Source organism: Erythrolamprus reginae, chromosome 1 (assembly GCF_031021105.1).
Source record: "Erythrolamprus reginae isolate rEryReg1 chromosome 1, rEryReg1.hap1, whole genome shotgun sequence".
Lineage (NCBI taxonomy): Eukaryota > Metazoa > Chordata > Lepidosauria > Squamata > Dipsadidae > Erythrolamprus > Erythrolamprus reginae.
This window is the reverse complement of record NC_091950.1, coordinates 2,325,253-2,343,278: the sequence shown is the minus strand read 5'-3', so window position 1 is coordinate 2,343,278 and position 18,026 is coordinate 2,325,253. Positions and strand designations below refer to the sequence as shown.

At 42.5% G+C, this 18,026-nt stretch overlaps 1 protein-coding gene across 18 annotated transcripts in view; it reads left to right on the top strand.

Annotated features, from left to right (window-relative positions):
- LOC139162732 (NACHT, LRR and PYD domains-containing protein 3-like) overlaps positions 1 to 18,026 on the top strand; it is a 255,679-nt gene that overhangs the window by 38,016 nt on the left and 199,637 nt on the right. For 13 of the 18 annotated variants that reach the window (XM_070743435.1, XM_070743443.1, XM_070743461.1 and 10 more), the window contains 2 exons: positions 9,235 to 9,531; positions 10,331 to 10,363. In XM_070743435.1, the coding sequence (XP_070599536.1) occupies positions 9,235 to 9,531; positions 10,331 to 10,363 (330 nt within the window). The remainder of the gene's footprint in view (positions 1 to 9,234; positions 9,532 to 10,330; positions 10,364 to 18,026) is intronic. The other 5 variants (XM_070743544.1, XM_070743563.1, XM_070743553.1 and 2 more) reach the window with 1 other exon arrangement.

Genomic DNA, 18,026 nt, shown 5'->3' with positions numbered 1-18,026 from the left:
TTCTTTAGATTCAGTGACAGTTTTTATCAAAAAAGAGGAAAAAAAGAAACAGTTTGGTTGGGTTTTTTTAGACAACTGGCTCATTTCTTAAATCATAACATTATCTTACTTGCTCTTTTTGTTTTCATCAGGGATATACATATATCTATATATTTTACATGTTCATATTGTAATTAGCAAGGATTTTTTTCTTTTTTCTAACCAGTGATAAAGTAGATTCCAACAATCATAAAATTGTGAGTCTTCTTTACCTTTAATTTTTAGGGTCAATTTAGACATTTCTGCACATTGAGTTATTTTTTCTAATACCAATTCGTCTTGGGGGATTTCTGCTTTTTTCCTTGTTTGAGCAAAAGCTAATCTTACTGCGGTAGTGATATGAATAATCAGATAAATATGGTGTTGGTTAAGTTGTTGGCGTACAATCCCTAAGAGAAAAAGTTCTGGACTTTTTTCTATGGTTATCTCTAGAACTTCATCGATCCACAGCCCAATTTCTTTCCAAAAGATCTGAGTTTTTCCGCACTGCCACCGTGTATGGTAGTATGATCCGTACTCTTTTTGACACTTCCAGCAAAGAGGTGATAGTTTTTTATTGATTTTAGCTAATTTAGCTGGCGTGATATGCCATCTATAAAACATTTTTATTAAATTTTCTTTGTATGTTGTTGCTATAGTTAATCTGAAATTCCTACTCCATAGCATTTGCCGTTCTTCCTTTTTTAATCTCTGATTTAAAATTTAAATTCCAGTTATTCATGTTTGTTTTTATTTCCGAAAGATCAGGTTTGTTGTTTTGAAAACAGCAATATAATTTTTTTGATTAATTTGTCTTGTGTCCCTAGTAGAACTTTGTTGAGGGAATTATCTATCTCAGTACCAGTTGAATTTTTATCTTTCGCTATTCTGCAAGTATTCCCACCATTCTGTGTTGAAGCCCTCTTCTGCCATTTCTTGACTTGTTTTTATTTCTCCGTTTTGTTCGATTATATTTTTATATCTAATCATACTACTTTTTTTAAAAAAATCGGGTGGACGAGAGCCTCTAGCAGTGCATACCAAGTTGGTATGCCCTTGTAAAATTGATTTTTAATTTTTAGACAGTTTGTAAGCAGAGATTTTCTTATAAGATGGTTTTTAAAATATTTATGAATTGGTGATTTACTTTCCCATAAGTAGAAGTACCAACCATGTTGGAGGTCATGTCCCTCTAAAGTAAGTAAATGGTTATTAGATAATTGTATCCAGTCTTGAATCCAAGCAATAGAAGAGGCATAGTAATAGTCTTCCCAATTTGGGATTGCCAATCACCGTTCCCTGTAAGCTGCGCACGTGAGCGCGCGCGTGCTCCAAAATACCCCCGTGCGCACCCTTTTCCTCGGCCGCACACTCCCCACCCCCCTGCCAGCCCTTGGGGGGGCGGGGAGGTGCGGGCAGTAGAAGGGAGCCGCAGCCACAACTGCCTCTCCATGGTGCCTCCGGCCCCCTCGCGCTCCTGGCCTCTCGGCCCTGCCCCCCACCCGCCCGGCCTCTCTCCTCCGCTGCAAGAGGGGGGGCAGGCGTTCTCTGGAGGCTGGCGGGTGCGCGGGCCGGCGCACGCTCTTCCCATCTCCCTGCCTGCGCGCCCGCCCAGAACATTCAAAGTAAGAGCGAAGGGTTTTCTTATTTTGAATGTTCTGGGAGGGTGGGCTGGCAGGGAGATTTGGGGAGCATGCACTGGCTGCCCCCCGAACACCTGGCCGCCCGCCCGCCGGCCGCTCACTGCCCGCTCCGCCTCTCTTTCTCCTCCGCTGCAACACGGCGCCCGGCCACGCACCGCCTCCCGGGAGCCCAGCTGAAAACAAAACGGCTCCAAAAGTCGGCTGGGCTCCCGGGAGGCGGAGCATGGCCGGGCGCCGTGTCTTCGCCTCTGCGCGCCACCTTTGCCCGGCCGAAAACAAAACGGCTCCAAAAGTCAGCCAGGCTCCCGGGAGGTGGTGCGTGGCTACTTCCTCTTCGCTGCAGAGCCGCATGGAAGAGAATACATGGCGCCCGGCCACACTCTGCCTCCCAGGAGCCCGGCCGACTTTTGGAGCCGTTTTGTTTTCAGCCGGGCGGAGGCGGCACGCGGAGGCGAAGACACGGTGCCCAGCCATGCTCTGCCTCCCGGGAGCCCAGCTGAAAACAAAACAGCTCCAAAAGTCGGTTGGGCTCCCGGGAGGCGGAGCGTGGCCGGGCGCTGTGTCTTCGCCTCCGCGCGCCGCCTCTGTCCGGCTGAAAACAAAACGGCTCCAAAAGTCAGCCGGGCTCCCGGGAGGCGGTGCGTGGCTACTTCCTCTTCGCTGCAGAGCCGCACGGAGGCGAAGACATGGCGCCCGGCCACACTCTGCCTCCCAGGAGCCCGGCCGACTTTTGGAGCCGTTTTGTTTTCAGCCGGGCGGAGGCGGCACGCGGAGGCGAAGACACGGTGCCCGGCCACGCTCCGCCTCCTGGGAGCCGAGCTGAAAACAAAACGGCTCCAAAAGTTGGCTGGGCTCCCGGGAGGCGGTGCGCGGCTGCTTCCTCTTTGCTGCAGAGCCGCCGGGCAGAGGCGAAGACAATGGTGCCCTCCACTCTCTCTCCATCTCTCTCTCTCTCTTTTTCTCTCTGTTGCCGGCATGGTGAACGAGACAGAAAGAGAGAGAGAGAGAAAGGAGGGGAGAGAGAATGAGAAAGAAAGCAAGAGAGAAAGACAGGGAAAGAAAGCAAGAGAGAGAGAAAGGGAGGGGGGAAGGAGGGGGAGGGAAAGACATAGAGGGAGGGAAGGAGGGAGAGAGAAAGAACAAAAAAGAGAGGAAGGAAGGAAGAGAGAAGGGAAGAGGGATGGAGAGAGAGGGAATGAAAGATGAAGGAAGGGAGAGAGAAAGGGGGAGGGAGAGATAGAAAGGAGGGAGAAGGGGGTAGTTAGGGAGAGGAAAAAGGAAGGGCTTGGAGAAAGGCAGGGGGAAAGAAAGATAGAAAGGAAAGAGGGAGGGAGAGATAGAAAGGAAAGAGGGAGGAAAGAGGGAGGGAGAGATAGAAAGGAAAGTGGGAGGGAGGAAAGAGGGAGGAAGACATAGAAAGGATAGAATTATGGATGCAAGAACTTGCTCATGTGTGATAGCGCACGCCCACACTTACTTACTTACTTACTTACTTACTTACTTATTACTTTATTTATTTATTTATTTATTTATTTATTTATTTATTTATTTATTTATTTATTTATTTATTTATTTATTTATTTATTTATACTTATATGCCGCCCAGTGCCAAAGGGACTGCCGCTCAGACACTATACTTTTCCGCTCACCCCGAAAAAAAATTAGAGGGAACACTGTTGCCAATCCTCCATCCTCTTTTTTATCTAACATGTATTTTAGGCGTATCCTGAGGCGTTTGTTTTGCCAAATAAATTTGTTTGTTAAATTTTTAATTTTTTTGAAGAAATCCTTTGTTAAATATATGGGTATGGTTTGGAAAAGGAAGTTTATTTTTGGGAGAATGTTCATTTTAATTGTTGCAATTCTTCCGAGAAACAAAATTTGTAGTTTATCCCATTTCTCTAAATCGTTTTTAATTTTAATTATCAAGTTATTGTAATTATCCTCTTTCAAGGTTGAGACCTTTGCCGTAATGTTAATTCCTAAATATTTCATTTATTTCTTGTTATTTGTAGGTTTAGTTTTTTGGCAAGGGTTATTTTTTGCGAATTGGTCAAATTTTTTACTATCAGTTTTGTTTTAATTTTATTAAATTTTAAGCCTGCCACTTTGCCAAATTCTTCCAGAACTTTTAAAAGGTTTGGTCCTGATTCTATCGGATCTTCTAATATAAACACTAAATCGTCGGCGAACGCCTGAAGTTTATAAATTTCATTTTTACATATTAATCTGATTATTTCTTCTTTATTTCTAATTATTCTGGTTAAGACTTCTAAAGTCAAGATAAAGAGGGGAGGTGATAATGGACAATCTTGTCTTGTGCCTTTTTGAATGCTAATTTTTGTCGAAGCATCGTTGTTTATGATAATATGTGCACATTGTTCTGAATAGATTGCTTTAATTGCATTTATAAAATTTGTACCAAAGTCCATAAATTCTAATTGTTTTACCATAAATTTCCATGAAACATTATCAAATGCCTTCTGTGCATCTAAAAAAATTAGGGCTATTTGTTTTTCACTGTGCAGTTCATAGTATTCCAGGATATTTAGAATAATTCTTATATTGTTTTTTAATTGTCTACCAGGGAGAAATCCGTTTTGGTCCGAATGAATAAATTGATTTAAATAAATTTTAAGCCTTCTAGCAAGGTTAGAACTGAAAATTTTGTAGTCCGAATTTAGAAGAGAGATGGGATGGTAGTTAGCAATATCGGTTGGATCAGTGTCTTTTTTGGCTATTAATGCTAGATTAGCGTCTTTCCATGAAGGTGGAATTTTCCCTTCCTCCAGAACTTCATTAAAAAACTCTAACAGAGATTCTATGGCTTCTTTTGGAAGAACTTTGCACAGTTCATTCGGGAGACCATCAGGGCCAGGGGCTTTATTATTCTTTAGCCTTTTAATTGATTCTTCCAATTCTGTCATGGTAATCTTGTTATTTAAAATTTTTTTAGTTTCCGTCGGAATTTTTGGTAGATTTGCTTGGGTACATATGTCATGAATCGTTAGGTCCTGCATCTCATCTTTTAAGTCTTGGTTTTCATATAATTTGGTATAAAATAATTTGCGATCTGTTTTTTTTTTCCTTCTAAATCATGGCAAATCTCTCCTTCTTCCGATTTAAGGCAGTTAATCATTTTTTTTTCTTTTTGGCATTTAAGATTATTTTCCAGCCATTTGCTAGGTTTATTTGCATTATCAAAATAGTATTGTTTGCTATTTTTAATTTGTTGGGCTAGTTTTTCATTTTCAATTAGATTTAGCTTGTGTTTAATTAAAAGCATCTGATGCTTTAATTCAGAGTTTTGGGACTGTTTTTGGAGTTCCCCTTCAGTTTTCTTATAATCTTCTTCCAATTTTTCCATTTCTATGTTCTTCTTTTTGTATTCTTTAGCCATATATGATATTACTATACCTCTGATTACTGCTTTGGATGTATCCCATACATTTTGAAGATTAGTATGTTCTTCAATATTTTCTTGGAAATCAAATTTTAGTTCTTTTCCTAATTTTTGTATAAAAGATTCTTGATTTAAAATTGATTTTTTACATGTCCATCTAGTTAGTGACTTTTTACCATTCCAGACTAGTTTTAGAGCATTGTGGTCTGTGGCTAAATTTGTTTCCATTTCTACATTTGCTATTTGACTATTTATTTCTGTTGTGGACCAAAACATATCTAACCTTGACCAAGATTTTTGACTGTTTAAGTAATAAGTAATTTTTTTAGTTTGGGGATTACTTTCTCCAGGCGTCTTTTAGTTTAAATTCTTTAATTAATTTAAAAAAGGCTTTTGGTAAAAAAAAATTATTTTGTTTTTGAAGACCTTCATTTTTGTAATCGTATTCTCTGTCGACTATTCCATTAAAATCTCCCATGAGACATAAATTTTTATTTGAGAGGTCCCTAATTTTATTGTGAAGTTTTTAATAGAATTTTTCTTGGACTTCATTAGGGGCGGATACATTTACTAAAGTTATTGCCTCTTGATTTTTTTGAATTTCTACAATGAATATCCTTCCCTCTATATCTTTATATTTAAGACTTGCCTTAATATTTGTATTTATATAAAAAATTACTCCTCTTTTTTTTTCATCTGCAAGTGAAGCAAATAGGTTGCCGAGCTTTTCTTTATTTAGAAGGTGTTTAAATTTTTCTTTGATGTGAACCTCTTGAAGCGCAATAATATCTAGATTGTTTTTAGTTAATTTATTAAGAAATTTGTTTCTTTTTTGGGGGGCATTTAATCCGTTAACCTTTACCGAATAAATTTCCATTCCATAGATGGTATCTACGGGGAGGTTTACTTGTACTTAGGCCTAGTTGCTCTAGTACTTCTTGGTTCTTTAGGCTCTGCTTCTCTTAACTTGTCCACTATCTCTTGTTGTCGCTTCCATTGATCATCTATTATATCTAGCTGTCTTGTTTCGTCGCTAGTATTGTCTGTACTTTTTTTTTCGGGGGGGGGGGGTTCTTTATTAAAGTTTTGCTCGAAGAAATCTTCCTCTTTATCTATGGTATCTATTTTTATTCTTTTCTCTTGCCATGTTACCAGGACACCCTCTGGTACTAACCATCTAAAATTAATATTGTGTCTGGTAAGTTTGGAAGTCAAGAAGGAGTACGGCTTATGCAGATCTCTGATTTTTTTAGGTACCTGTTTCAAAATTACTAGTTGTCTGCCTTTATGTTCTATGGGATCTTCCCTAGCTCTATGGAGTATTACATCTCATACAGATTTTTTGACGAGTTTGACGTGAACCTCCTTAGGCAAATTGTGGCATCTTGCATAATTAGTGTTAATGTGGTATACCTCATCCAGCTCGTTTTGCATAACCTCTTTCTCTATACCTAATGCTTTAGAAAGGATATCAGCCATAGTGTTGGGCAAGTCCTCGTTTCTTTCTTCTTTAAGGTTTTGAAAGCAGAGAAAGTGGTTCACTTTTTCAGCTTCTAACTGGTTCACTGACAGTTCCAGCTCTTTATTTGCCTGCATTAGACTCTCGTTCATTTCTTCTAGATTTCTATGATCCTGAACTATTCTGTCCTCTAACTCTTGAATTTTTTGCTCGCGTTTTAATATTTGTTGTTGGAAAATTTCGTGTTTTTTGTCCATGTTTTGAATTCTTTTAGTTCGCTTTTTAAATATCATTGTGATTTTTGGCCAGCATTTCTTGCATTTGTAACATCATGGGCTGTAGGTCCTTAAAAGAGTTTGATCTTTCCCTGGGGAGCATGTCATCGAGAGATCTCTGAGAGGAAGGGCTTGGGATGGCGGAGGTAGACTGATTAATTGGTCTTCTCCCTGATCTGAGTCTGGTAAGATTAGAGAGACTTGTCATTTTTATGATATCCCACCAAGACTCCCACTTAGTAACAGCTTTTTTACTTCCTTCCACTCTTAATAGTGTTAAGCTTATTTCCAGCTGGATAGATTTTGATATTTTTAACTTTTCCCTTATTTATCTACTTAATTTTCCCCGGCTAATGTAATTTTCCTTACTAAAATCTATCCAAGAATTTTAAGATAAATCTATATTGTCAATACAATGCTCCTTCAGAGATTCGTAATCTGTACAATCAATTAATTATGATTCTTCAAATATGTGGGATTACAATTCATCAAAATGAAATGACAATTCATCAAAAGTATTAAGCCCGATTTTGAAACATTACCAGCAATGAAAGGGAGAAAAGTAATAATAATCAAAATAAAAAGAGGACAACTGACTAGCAAATGATCAAGTAAAAATAGTTCACAGTAATGATATCATTATCTTTTCAAAGTAGGTCAGTAAGTAAATCAAATCATAAATCTTAATAATCTTAATGAGTTTATATATTCAAGTAATTCAAAATAATTTTATATTTATATCTTCTAGTAATAGCAGAAAAGAAATTAAGAGTAGTATTAGCCTATGTAAATATATAATTATAAATATAACTAAATATGTTTTTAACTTAATTAGCTAAGTATAAAATAGGAATGTGAATGTTTATATAGTACAATACAATTAATTATTATTATTTAGCTCAATTACTATTATTTCGCTCAATTCAATTCATTCAGAGTTGTAGAATAATTATCAACACTAGCTAGAAATTTGAAAAGCATAAAAAAACTTATTTATTTATTTATATAGTAAATAATTATTTGATACTAATTAATTTATTATTTCTAGATGATTATATATTTTAAAGATATTTCATTAAACAAGAAAGAAAAAACGGCTGCGAATTTCCCTTAGTCACTTCCTCAGCTTTGTGGTGCACTCAAAAATAAAAATCCAATATCACCCAGTAAGCAGTAAACCTGGTAGGATTATTGGTTGGAATTATTCCCTCTTTTCCTTTACCTTGGGGTATAAACCGAAAATTGTTATATGCTGATAGATCGCTTTATAAGGTAATATGATTTCTTTCAATTGTGAGTGTCTCGCCGCTGGGGGAGGGGGGAGGATGACAGCTCCCACCCTCCTTCTCGCTTCTCAAAGCTTGGTTTACAAGTCCACCAATCGGTTATAGCCCCCAGACACCCACCGCCAGAATCACGAACAGAAGTAAAGAGAAAAATCAAATCCTGATGGGTATTTTACACTTCTCCGTTCTGTACTATCGCCTCGACAGTATAAGATTAGTATTCTCCAGCCGGGAGTACCTCAGGCTGCCATGTTGCTCCTGATTTTAAATGCCTGATCTTCTTTTGGGAAATTCCTGATCCGCCATCTCGGGCTGCTGCCCGAAACCCCCCTGGCTAACAGGACTCCACACACGTCAGCTACCTTCCCATGGATACTGTGGTCGAAGAAGGACTGACCAAAACACCTCAAATGTGGAGGAATAACTGAAGCTCTGCTCCTCACCGTCCACTCGGCTCCACGGCTGGCTCCGCCCCTCTTCTTCCTTTTACCTTTAGTTATTTGCCTTACATACTGTCCAGTGGCTTTTAAGATGGCCTTTTTTTAATACAGTCCACTGTATTAAAGAAGAAAAGGGGTCTTGCCTCCTGGGAGTGGGTTGCAAGCCATTATGGGCCAGATGCAGAGAACGGGACCTCCATCATTGCTCAATATGTGGGGCTTCTGTTTGATGCTGAACAACTGGACAGAAGGCAGGGGGGGCAGGTAAGAAAGCCCCAAGTCCATTAAATGGCACGTGGCATTTTTGTGTCTGTCCAGAATACAGTCCTACAAGCGAAATTCAACTTTACTCTCACTTACGGATTTTATGAGGCAGCCCAAATCATTTCTATTTGGGTAAGGCGTGTCTCCCTTACCACCCTTCCTTGCCAAGCGTTGCACCCATGGCTATTCCCTGCCCAGCTCTGCCCTCCGCCAAATCACAGGAGACAGCCAAAGCAGGGGGCAGGCAGGAGCATGTGTGTGCCCAGGTGGGTGTATACTTCCGGCCACTGGTCAGAATGAATGCTGTTGATGTTTTAGGAATATAGTCTGCCTAGGAAATATGGAACAGGTGACACACACCAACCTTTGTGAATGAGCTAACTTTAATATTGTTTCCTTCAATTTACATTTTCCATATTACATTAATTCTCTAATTTTAATTTTAGATCAGATACAATTCTTCATAGCAGAAATGAATAATACTGTGAAAGACGCTATTTACAAAGCATTGAATGAACTCACTGAGAGCGAATTTGAGGAATTTACATGGATGCTAAGGTCCATTGATTATGAAGGAAAGCCAAACATTCCTAAAGCTCAACTGGAGAAAGCTAGTCGAGGAAATGTTGTAGATCTCCTGAATCAACATTATGCCGAAGATGCTCGAGAGGTTTGCATTCAGGTTCTTAGAAAATGCAACAGAAATGATCTTGTAAAAAACCTTGAAGAAATTGGACAGATGGGTAAGAAAACGCAACATACTATCTGACCCCTTGGTGCCCTGGAAAATAGAGTGATGCCCTCCTCTCTATGGCAACCCCTCAAATACCTGTATACTGCTATCATGTCCCCTCTGGCCCTTCTTTTTGTAAGACTATCCGTGCCTACTTCCAGCAACCTCTCTTCATATATCTTGGTTTCCAGTCCCGTTTATTGAAATGGATGTCCATGTGCTGCCTCTATGTTGGTTGAGGCAGCTAGGATTCCCTTGGGTCCCATTAGTTGGGCATCAATTGAAAGAGGGTTTTTTGCCTTCTCTTTCTGCTCAAGATCCCCATGTACAATTGGTGGGCCACCGTGTAACACAGAATGCTGGACTCGATGGGCTTTGGCCCGATTCAGCATGGCTCTTCTTATGTTCTTATCTTCATAGAAATTATTAGATAGGAAATCTAATATACATTATAAATGTAGACCATTTAAAACATATATAATGTTAAGACTCATGGTGGCACAGTGGTTAGAACGCAGTTCTGCAGGCTACCTTCAGTTCAGCAGTTTGATTCTCACCGACTTAAGGTTGACTCAGTTTTTCATCCTTCTGAGGTCAAGAAAATGAGGACCCAGATTGTTGGGGGCAATATGCTGCCCCTGTAAACCTCTTTAAATAAGAGGCCTATAAAGCACTGTGAAGTGGTATGCAAGTCTAGACATTCATAGAAGTTATAAGCCCATGCATTTACTTTAAAAAAAAAATACCTCTATAACCTAACTATTTTCATAATATGTATTTCACTAATTCCAGTCCATCTTTTGTTGCAGTTGTTGATGCTCACCAACTTCCAGATTTATCAGGTAAGGCAGGAATCATTCAAAGTGTCATTAAAATTAATTCAGCATGAGCATTTCCTTTCCTCTCCTTCCCCATTTTTGCTAACTATTGTGAATGGGGAAAACTCCAGGAGGCTTTGTGATGCTGACCATAAAATGGGAGGGAGGGTGTTAATCAGTCACAGTGAATCAGCAGAATAACAGAGAGAACAGAGAGAGAGAATCATTCTTTCTGGCTCCCTCTTATGGCCATTTGCAACACTACCTCTTAAAGCAATAGTACTTCAGTACATACAAACATTCATTGTTAGCTTGTTTATATATTGCAAACCCAACTATCTTGTCCATAGTACTAACACACTTTAATTTGTTCCTGGTATAAATAGTCAATCTTATCTTGATGAAACTTACATTTGGATAGTTTGGCATTCACCATAGCAGCATGAAGTTTTTGGAGGACAGCTCTTACTATTTTCACATGCTCACGTTTCATTTCTAAGTAAATTAAAATGTCATCTAGATAAACCAACCCCTCTTTATACAGGTTCTCATGCAGGCCTTCATTTATCAGCTCCATGAATACTGTGGGCTCTCCTTGTAGTCCAAAGGGGAACATCTTAAACTGGAAACAGTCCAGCAGACTGTTGAAAGGGATTTTCCACTCATCTCCTTCTCTGATTCTAAAGTGGTAGTAAGTGTTCTGGCTTTTCCCAAACCGTGAAGCAGATTCCTCACCCCAATAAAACCTCTTTTATTTAATGTACAGTGAATTTCACCCCAGAAAAGTCTTTCATCTCCCACAGTTTTTCAAGATAGCTCCCAATTATCAACCTTTATGTAGTGAGCCGCTCCGAATCTCCAGAGAGGGGCGGCATACAAATCGAATAAATCTAATCTAATCTAATCTTTATCAGGCTTGGAGAGTGGCCAGACCAATATCTTTCAGATGCTGCAATACTTGTCTTCTGCAAACTCCCCTCCCTGTTCAGTCCTCTTTTATTCCCTATGGGAGGGGCTTTTCAGTGTCCACCTGTGGCCTTTCTCCCAAGTCGACCCTTCTTCCTCTGCTGTTCCCTTCATCTGGCGACTCTGCGCATGCGCACACTGGGAACAAGTTCCAGCTGTTCTTTTATCTCATGTCTGATTCAAAAAGCAGTGATACCTGTCAGACTGCCCTAGCCCCATCTCTGCCTCCCATTCAAAGTACTTGTCCAAGCCTTCCCCAGACTATAGGACTAGCCCATGTTCCTCCTCAACCCCCTCACTATCTAAATCTGCTGGCAAACCCATTGGCCACTGGTGGACCACAACCATAAGCCTCCTGCAAGTTCAACTTTGTAAAAAAAAACAATTAACCCTTTGTCAAATGGGTCAACATATTTTATTTATTTATTGGACTTTTATGCCACCCCTCTCCGAGGACCCAAGGCAGCTTACAACATATAATAAAACAATATATGTCAGTTTAAATCCAATTGATTAAATTTAAATTCTAAAAAATCCCAAAAGCATAAAAACAGTCAAAACAAACAATGTCCTTCATGAGGGAAAGGAAATGTATATTTTCCACACAGACAATATTCAACTCTCTAACAACAGAGAGGCAGAAAGATCGCTCCCTTTTCTCCCTAAATTGGATAAAACCCTGAGCTAAGTTTTTGTCAATAAATGCATGGAACTCTTCTAATTTGCTTGGAGTCATTGATTAGCACTTTGGTTTCAGCAACTTAGCCCCTGGGACAATTTTGATTGTACGGTCTGCAGGATGATGAGGGGGAAGTTCGTCCAACATCTCTCTCAGGTCCTGATCCTCAGGTCCTGATCCTTGGGATGGCTGGGAAAAGTTTCCCTTGTACTTCAGCTGCCACCTCTCAGTGAAGAACTCTCTTAGTTCCACATTCTTGATTGTACTGGGGCTTTCTGTCTGGTGGGAATTTTAGGAACCCCTCCAGTCCATGCATGGCTTCCATTCTTTCAACCAAGGCTAGTACCAGGACCAGAGGCCTCTCCATGCCCAGAGAAACTATGACATTTAAGTCTCTGAGTGGGTGGACACCCATCTGCATCCTTAAGTGTTCGGAGGCAAACATGGCAGGAATGCTCCCCACCACTAAACTGTCCAGATGGCAAAATTCAAACAGGGCTTTAGCCTCCTTAGATGAATCCCCATTTTCTCCACCAGAACTGGGTTTACTAAGCACCTGATACATCCCGAGTTTAGAAGAGCTCTCAATGAGTCTTTCTGCCTAGTTCCCGGGTGGCGTAATTCTATGGGCATAGTTAAGGGTGCAATGAGGCCACTTAACAAGGGGTCATCATCTGAATCACTGTCAGATGGTCTTTCTCTGTGGAGTCAGAGTTCTCCCCTCTTGTTTGGGGGAGGGAGTGAATTCCATGGCTTACAAAACTTTGAGGGCCATCTCCTTTGTGCAGGCCTGTAGTCTCACCACTTTACCTCCCATTGCTGGTTCCCCTGTCTTGATAGCCTTCTGCTGCTTGATGACCTTCTTTCCTGTATTTGAAGCAGGTGGAGGAGTGCTGTGGCTGGGCATGAGGTTGGGTGGCCTCCATCTTTTCCCCCCAGGAGTAATCTCTGATATGCCTTGCTGCTCAGATAGTTGTTTTGGTTTCAGTCAATTTCCATCTCCTCAGCCAGTACTCACCAGTTGTGGAGGCGAGCAGGGGCCACCCTCACAACACACATGATATGCAGGTCATCATTCAAATACAATATAAGATATAAGATATAAATAATGATATTCTTTATTACCTACATAGTCTGAGAAATATAATATCGATACAAACAATTTTATGTGTTATTATGTATAATACTATCATTTTGCCAAACCTTTCCCCCTATCTTCTTTTCTCTTCCTGTTTAAAATCCCCCCCCTTTTAATTAATTTAATAAATAAACTATTTTTACAAAAAAAAAACCCATACAGCCTTTTCCAAGGCTGCTCGGCTGAGCTGGGCATCAGAGTTGGGGGTGGGGAGTGACAAAGTTTTTCTTCATTTGAAAAACCGCGCGCTCCCCATTCCACTTTGCCCCCGCCAGTTCAGGGAAAGATGGTGATGCCGATCAGGCACTTCCGCCCTTTCCCTGAGTAATTGAGCCTTGGCCTGCACTGGGATGGGATGGAAGTGGGGAGGCGGTGGCAGCAGCTCTGCGGGGTTTTGAGCTGACGTCTCTCCCTTCTCTTGCCCCCTCTTTCTCTCTCCCCCCTCTTCCTACCTGTTTAACGGTGGCCGGCTCCATCTTGATGCTGGGATTGGGTGGTGGAGGGGACACGGCAGTGGCAGGCAGCCCCCAGCGTGGCAGCGGAAGAGGAGGCGAAGCTCGTGCTTCGGCCACACCTGGGCCGAGGCTGGGCCCGTCGCCTGCGGCTCCAGGGGGCAGCCCCAGCAGCAGCGGGGGAAGAGGATGCAAAGCTTTCTGCCTGGGATAACGGCGCATTTGAAAAGCGGCACATTTGAAAAGCAGCACGTTTTTCAAATGCACCACTTCCCCGGGCAGCCGGCTTCACCTCCTCCTCTCCCGCTGCCACGCTGGGGCTGTCCACTGGAGCCGGGGGCGATGGGCCACTCAACCCCAGTGTGGCTGAAGCATGAGCTTTGCCTCCTCTTCCACCGCCATGCTGTGGGCTGCCCGCCACCGCCAGGTCCCCTCCGCCACCCAATCCCAGTACAAGACAGAGCCAGCCACAGTTAAACAGGTAGGGAGAGGGGGGAGAGAGAAAGAGGGGAGAGAGAGAAAAGGGACAAGAGAGAGAGAGAAGAGAAGAAGGAAGAGAGAGAGAGAGAGAGAGAGAGAAATTAGAGAAAAAAGAGAAGAACAAAAGAGAAATGAGAAAATGATTGAGGCAGAGAATTAGAGGAAATAGAGAGAAACAAAAGAGAGAGAGAAGTGACTCTTGATTTAAAGCATATGGTAAAAAGCACTCAAATAATAACAGAGGAAAAAAACCCCACCCCTCACCTGTTTTTGGAAATGGTTCAAGAGTTCACACACACACACACACACACACACACACACACAAGGGAGGAAGAGACAGGGATGGAAAAAGAGAGGAGAGAGGGAAGGAATGAGAGAAAAAGGGATGAAAAGGGAGAAATGAGAGAGAAAAGGGGGAGAGATAGGAGAGGTACCCAGAATTTTTTTCCTTATTTATCTATCTATCTATCTATCTATCTATCTATCTATCTATCTATCTATCTATCTATCTATCTATCTGTGCCCCCTAGTCCCAAAGTGACTGCCGCTCAGACACTATACATTGGCCGGGCCCGCTACATTGTTTAGTCGATGGGACCCGGAGAAGGCCAACCGTGTGGGATCTAACTGGTCGCTGGGATTCGTGCAGCAGAAGACGGTTCCAGAGGTATTCTGGTCCGATGCCATGTAGGGCTTTAAAGGTCATTACCAAAACTTTGAATTGTGACTGGAAACTGATCGGCAGCCAGTGCAAGCCATGGAGTGTTGGAGAGAGGTGGGCGAATCTAGGTAACCCCACGATGGTTCTCGTGGCCGGATTCTGCACAATCTGAAGTTTCCTAACACTTTTCAAAGGTAGTCCCATGTAGAGAGCGTTGCAGTAGTCAAACCTCGAGGTGATGATGGCATGAGAGACTGTGAGCAATGATTCCCTGTACAAATATGCCTGCAACTGGTGCACCAGGTGAACCTGGGCAACCGCCCTCCTTGCCACAGCTGAAAGATGATGTTCCAATGTTAGCTGTGGATCGAGGAGGATGCCCAAGTTGCGGACCTTCTCCAAGGTCCCATATAGGGAGCATTACAATAGTCAAACCTCGAGGTGATGAGGGCATGAGTGACTATGAGCAGTGACTCCCAGTCCAGATAGGGCCTCAACTGGTGCACAGGTGAACATGGGCAAATACCACCCTCCCACAGCCGAAAGATGATTCTCTAATGATAGCTGTGGCTCAAGGAAGATGCCCAAGTTGAGGATCCTCTCTGAGGGAGTCAGTAATCCCCCCCGGGTAATGGATGAACAGATGGAATTGTCCTTGGGGGGGGGCAAAACCCACAGCCACTCCGTCTTATCAGGGTTGAGTTTGAGTCTGTTGACACACATGCAGACCATAACAGCCTCTAGGCACTGGCACATCACTTCCACTGCTTCATTGATTGGACAGGGGGTGGAGATGTACAGCTGGGTATCATCAGCATACTGATGATACGTCACCCCATGTCCCTGGATGATATCGCCCAGCAGTTTCATGTAGATATTAAATAGTAGGGGGGAGAGGACCGACCCCTGAGGCACCCCACAAGGGAGAGACCTAGAGGTCAACTTCTGACCCCCCACTAACACCAACTATGACCAACTGGAGAGGTAGGAGGAGAACCAACAAAGGACAGTGCCTCCCACTGCCAACCCCTCCAGCTGGCGCAGAAGGATACCATGGTCAATGTCGTTTGGCAAGACCCAGGGGAAACAATGTCATTTGGCGGGACCCAGGGGAAGAGCCTTCTCTGTGGCGGCCCCGACCCTTTGGAACCAACTCCCCCCAGATATCAGAGTTGCCCCCACCCTCCTTGCCTTTTGTAAGCTCCTTAAAACCCACCTCTGTCGTCAGGCGTGGGGGAATTGAGTCTTTCCCTTCCCCCTAGGCTTATAAAATTTATGCATGGTATGTCAGTATGTATGATTGGTTTCTTAAATTGGGGTTATTTTTTTTAAATTAACTTAAATATTAGATTTGTTTACATTGTATTATTACTGCTGTTAGCCGCCCCGAGTCTCCAGAGAGGGGCGGCATACAAATCTGATTAATAAATAATAATAATAAATGGTCGATGGTATCGAAGGTCATTGAGAGGTTAAGAAGCACCAGGACAGAGGATAAACCCCTGTCCCGGGCCTGATAGAGATCATCTATCAATGCGACCAAAGCAGTTTCCGTGCTTAGGCAGGCCTGAAACCTGACTGTTGAGGGACTAGATAATTGGCTTCTTCCAAGCTGGAGCTAGAGTGCCACCACCTTCTCAACAACCTTCCCAATAAAGGGAAGGTTGGAGAATAGATGGTAGTTGTTGAGAATGGCTGGGTCCAGGGAAGGCTTCTTGAGGAGGGGGCACACAAGTGCCTCCTTGTAGGGAGCCAGGAAGGACCCTCTCCCCAAAGAAGCATTGACAATCTCCTGGACCCAGCTCCATGTCACCTCCCTGCTGGCCGAAACCAGCCAGGAGGGACATGGTCCCAGTAAGCAGGTGGCAGAACTCACAGCTCCAATGGCCTTGTCCACTTCATCAGGTGTCACCATATCAAACTCTTCCCAGACAGGTGGACAAGGATGGGCCCCAGTCACCTCGACTGACTCGTTGTCAGTTGACTCTGTTATCCAATCAGAGTCGAGGTCCACCTGGGTCCGAGCAACTTTATCAGCAAAAAACATGTTAAAATCATCGGCACTGCTCTGCAAGGACCCCCCAACTTCCCCCTGGTTAAGAAGGGAGCAGGTCATCCTAAACAGAGTGGCCAAGTGAGATTCTGGTGATGCAATTAAGGCGGCATGATACGTGCATCTTGCCGCCTTGAGCGCCACTTTGTAAGTCTTAATGTGAGCTCTTACACGTGCTTGGTCAGATTCGGACTTTCTCTTCCTCCATCGCTTCTCTAGACATCTCTTCTGGCATTTCAACTCCCGGAGCTCCTCGGTAAACCAAGCAGCTCTCTGGGGTGTAGTGCCACAGAGAGGTCGCAATGGTGCAATCTGGTCAAGCTTCCAGCCTTATTCCAGGCCACAGCAAGAGACTCTGCCTCACTGTGGACAAGTGCATCTGGTATAACCCCAAGCACCCTTTGAAAGCCCTCTGGGTCCATCAGGCATCTGGGGTGGAACCATCTAGTCCATGTGCTTTCCTTGAGCCATTGGCCTGAAAGGCCACCCCCAAGTATTTGAAGGTGGTTACCTGCTCTATGATTGATGCCATGACTTTGCATGAGATGCAGCATAGAGAGATTGGTCTGTAGTTTTCAACTAGACGTCTTTTTTGAAAATGGGGATGACCATTGCTTATGACCATAGCTTTGGTAGTGAGCTGATCCTGAATGATTTTTCAAAGATTCTGCTTAAGTGGTTCAGCTATGGCTGTGGAGAGCTTTTTTTGGAAGTATACACACAGACCATCCAGGCTGGGACCAGCTGAGATGGAACTTGTGCAGAGGACCCTTTCACCCTCCCCCTAAACTCCCATGCAATTACAGCAAATGGGAAAGCATGCAAAACATTCAACCCATAAAGAATCCCCCCCCCAAATTCACAATGACAGAGGTCTGACAGGAACCTGACATCCTGATTATTGCATTTCATCAATTTAACATATGAAAAGGGATCACAATTCCATTTTCTGGATATGATATACCATGATATTGAGCTTGATGTAATATTGATATGGGTTATCTAGTAATATATTATATTCTCAAGGCAGTGTCAATCTAAGCAACTAAAATATATATATTCTAAAAGTGCCCAGGAGAGAGAATTTATTTTGAATGAAATTGTTCCAAATTTGGTATCATCAGTACATATGCATATTTGTATAATTCAGAATTTTGGAAATCTAAACCTCACATTTTAATAACAACTGCATCTTTTAAAGATATTTTGGAGAGGAAGTCTCTACTCACAGTCACTCATGCCCTTATAGCCTTGAAGT